The sequence below is a fragment of the Rutidosis leptorrhynchoides genome, chromosome 5, assembly GCF_046630445.1.
Source record: "Rutidosis leptorrhynchoides isolate AG116_Rl617_1_P2 chromosome 5, CSIRO_AGI_Rlap_v1, whole genome shotgun sequence".
NCBI classification, from domain to species: Eukaryota; Viridiplantae; Streptophyta; class Magnoliopsida; order Asterales; family Asteraceae; genus Rutidosis; species Rutidosis leptorrhynchoides.
Window position 1 is genome coordinate 444,087,200 of NC_092337.1, and position 3,750 is coordinate 444,090,949.

General features: G+C 35.2%; 1 protein-coding gene across 1 annotated transcript; it reads right to left on the reverse strand.

Moving 5' to 3' along the window:
• Window positions 1-329: 329 nt before the first annotated feature.
• Window positions 330-2,220, reverse strand: LOC139847319 (uncharacterized). Its single transcript, XM_071836990.1, has 6 exons — window positions 2,020-2,220; window positions 1,423-1,547; window positions 927-1,216; window positions 758-842; window positions 491-658; window positions 330-396 (listed from the first exon to the last, which is right to left on the reverse strand). The coding sequence occupies exons 2-5, from the start codon at window positions 1,503-1,505 to the stop codon at window positions 592-594; spliced, it is 525 nt and encodes a 174-aa protein (XP_071693091.1). The 5' UTR covers window positions 1,506-1,547; window positions 2,020-2,220; the 3' UTR covers window positions 330-396; window positions 491-591.
• Window positions 2,221-3,750: the final 1,530 nt, after the last annotated feature.

The window sequence follows — 3,750 nt, forward strand, 5'->3', positions numbered from 1 at the left end:
TTAGATATCATTTGAACTAGCTCCAGAGATTTTCAAAGAAGATAATAAGCATGTTCATTACCCGTATGTAGACGTACGGGTAGACCTGGATACCATCAGAGTTCTCATTACTTATTGTGATAGTCATTTTGAAAACTGGGTGATTCATATCAGAGGCTTCTTCAGGTGCCAAAAGTACAGGAATCAATGTCAATGGAAGTTGGTTGTCAAGCTGCAAATGACCTAGTATCAACTTAAGACGGCATCGATTGGTTCAACTAGAGGCTCCCAAGCTTCAAGATTATCATTATATGATCTGGCAGCCAATGAGAAGCTAATAGTGGAGTTCAAATAATCAGGCCTTTTATGCATACTAAAACCTACACTGCTCAAAGATACATTGAACAATGGCGTCATCTGCAATACAAAGTTTACAAACATGAGTTATTAGTACAATGGACGAATGGGCGATACTATCTCTAAGGCTCAACAATGAAAAACAGGTTCATACCAGGCCACCATAGTCATAAAAAAGTGCAGCAGAGAATGTTCTAATTTCTGCATCAATAACTGTATCATCTGATCCACTTGGCGTGTCAGAATCTACAAGTTTTACAGCATATCTTTTGGGAGGTTTTTTACATTCACAACATGAACTCCCTTTGTTGGTGGCTTGTCACTGCGATGATGTGGCAAATGATGACAAAACAGGACAATAATGTTTTTTTATATAGATCTAAAAGTAATGAAAGTAAAAGATCTTGAAAGAAACACAAACATTGTTGTCAAGTAGTCGCCAAGAATAGCAAAGCTAGGTGGTTCATGAGGTCTCCAGAATGCATATGTTTGGTTACTGTGGGTATCTGTAGTAAATTAAAGTCAATAAAAAAGTATCAATTGATAAGAATGTATGATGCTTTAAGAGTCAATAAAAAAATGTAACATACTTTTGAATGAGCCAAGCTTGTCAAATTCGGAGCAGTCAAACGTCATTTTTCTGGATGACATTCTTAGAAACTTTAAAACATCCTCCTCGACTGCTATGAATAGTCGTAATGCACTGAACGAAATATTCATAAAAATATCTGAAACTGCAACGTGAATGTTTGTCTTGCCAGAAGCATTTGAGAATTTGACAGAGGTATCAAAAGGCTGTAGAAGTCTGATCCCATTGCTCTCCATTGTTAAACCAAGAGCATTTGCGCTCATTTCTACTGTATCACCCTTCAGCACTAGCCTACACACAGCAGATATACATGAAAAGTTTCATCACAGTAATCTATCATATAATATATATATATATATATATATATATATATATATATATATATATATATATATATATATATATATATATATATATATATATAATATAAATCTTAAAGCAAACCGTACAAATACAAAGTTAAGGCAAGCTCGGGGAACTTATTCAGTGATATTTACAAAGGAGAGGAAGAGAGAACTGCAGAAGGCATCCAATCTTGCATGTAAAAACTTGTTAGAGAAGAGAGGAGACTCTCCAACATATCTTGATGAATTAAAGAAAGTGAGCTCACGACTTATATAATCTGCACAACGTAGTATAATATAATATATAAGAACAAATGTTGGAGGTATTACAGATGAAAAAGAAAAGAAAGGGTAAGGAAACAATATGAGTCGTCGCATACATAATATCACTACTCTTAATAGAATCATGAAGGTCAACTATCTTTTTACTATTTATCTTAGTTTGAATCTAATAGTAACTTAAAGATGAGAAATTCAACCATAAGAGCTGGCTGGTATCTACAAAGTATTCAGGGCTTTATACAACATTAATGATATTGTGATTTAATTAATTAAATCAAAAAATGACTTAGCCATGAAATAAATCAACTATGCTATCACCAGATACGTTTATAAAGGTTACAATTCTGTAAACCATCTTCTAGTTTCCTGATAAATTTATGACCACAAGTTTAGTAACAACAGATGATAAAAAAATACCAAAGCTAATTCTATGAATTATAAAGAATGTAAGCAGAATAGTAGTTTCACCTGCAACTCGATGGATGTTTCCGTGGGTCTGCTCACTGTATTGCTTTGAGTAGGTGAACTCGTGCCGGTTCCATTTTGAGCGTTTGGCAAAACACTTTCGTCCTCCTCTTCTAAGAAAACTTTTATCATCTTCGAGATGCATCCCGAGCTTTGGATCCATAATGAAGAGACATTTCAATTAGACCAACAACAACAACAACAACAACAACAACAACAACAACAACAACAACAACAGCAGACAATTAACCTCACAAAAACTCCGTTTCCATTTCCTCACAAAAATACCTTCAATTAACCTCCGTTTCCATTTCCTATCCTCTACTAAAAAACGTCACACCTTCACAACCTGTTACCAACAACACAATTAGAATTGATGAAGAAGACAATGATGACTTCATTGAAAGTGTAAACAACACAATTAGAGATGGATACCAGAATGAGGACACGATTAATGATGCCATCAGCAGTCCGATTATTAATGATGAGGGTGCAACCGGAATAGACTCACCGGAAAAAGAACCGACGACACCTGTCCGGCAAACAAACAATGTGCAAGCTGTTGATTTTTCAAGGTTTGACTTGTCAGATCTTCAAACGGGTATTAACCTTGGTCCAGTGGATATTAGCGGGGTATCCAAGTCCACTTTGAATTTTTATTAGATCTGCTTTTTCTTATTTTTATACTATATTTATTATCATTATTTTTTTTTTGGCATAAAAACACCATGAATACACTTTTCGATTGGGATTTTAAGGTTGTTTGTAATTGACTGAACAGGGTGGTTTCGAGAACGAAGCCTAATCGGAAATCTTAAAGCCAGCTGTTCGGATCTGAACACATCATCATCATCATCATCCTTGACATGTAAAGAGAATAAAGATTTGACTTTTGTTGTGTGTTTGTAGTGACTTTTAGATATATGCTATATATGATACGATAACCGACGGTATGAATTGGAATAGTATTGAGTTTTATGATTAATAATTACGTAGTAATAATTTAAGTAAAATTTGGGGATGAAATGAATTGGAGAGGGTGATGAGTAATTAAAAAGATGAAACAAATGTGGAGATTGAAGAGGGAGATTGGAGAGGGAGACAACTATGGACTGTCAGAAGAAAAGATAGACGAGGTTAGGAGAATAGGAGAAGATTGGATCGGGGTATTCTAGATAACGGAAATTCTAACACCACAGCACCCGCCCATTACCCGCTCATTACTCGTAACTAACCATAGGCATCACTTAGTTACCCGTGTTAGTTATCCGCTTTCATCATAGATTTAACGGAAGAGTTATAGGAATTGCGGGTCCCAGTGCTTTTTATTGTTGGACTTGATGTTTTATTGCTTGTACGTTGTATATTAAGAGGAGTATTGTTTTAGCCATGATAGGGAGTGTTTAGTTATGAGTTAGTTATAGGATATTTGTGTTGATGTGGCGCTGATGTGGAAGGTTAAGAGGATGAATAGTTTAGTTACGATAGGCAGTGGCCTAAGAACACTTAGTTATCCGCTAGTTACCCGTCATTACCCGTAACTAACCATAGGCACCATTTAGTTATCCGCGTTAGTTATCCGCATTCTTCATGGATTTGGCAAGTGTGTTATTAGCATGTGGGACCCTCAATGATTTAAATTGTTTATACTTTGTGCTATATTTTTTGTACATTGTTAATTATTGGTAATTATTATAGGGAGTGTTTAATTAGACCACTCCTTATGGTTCCATT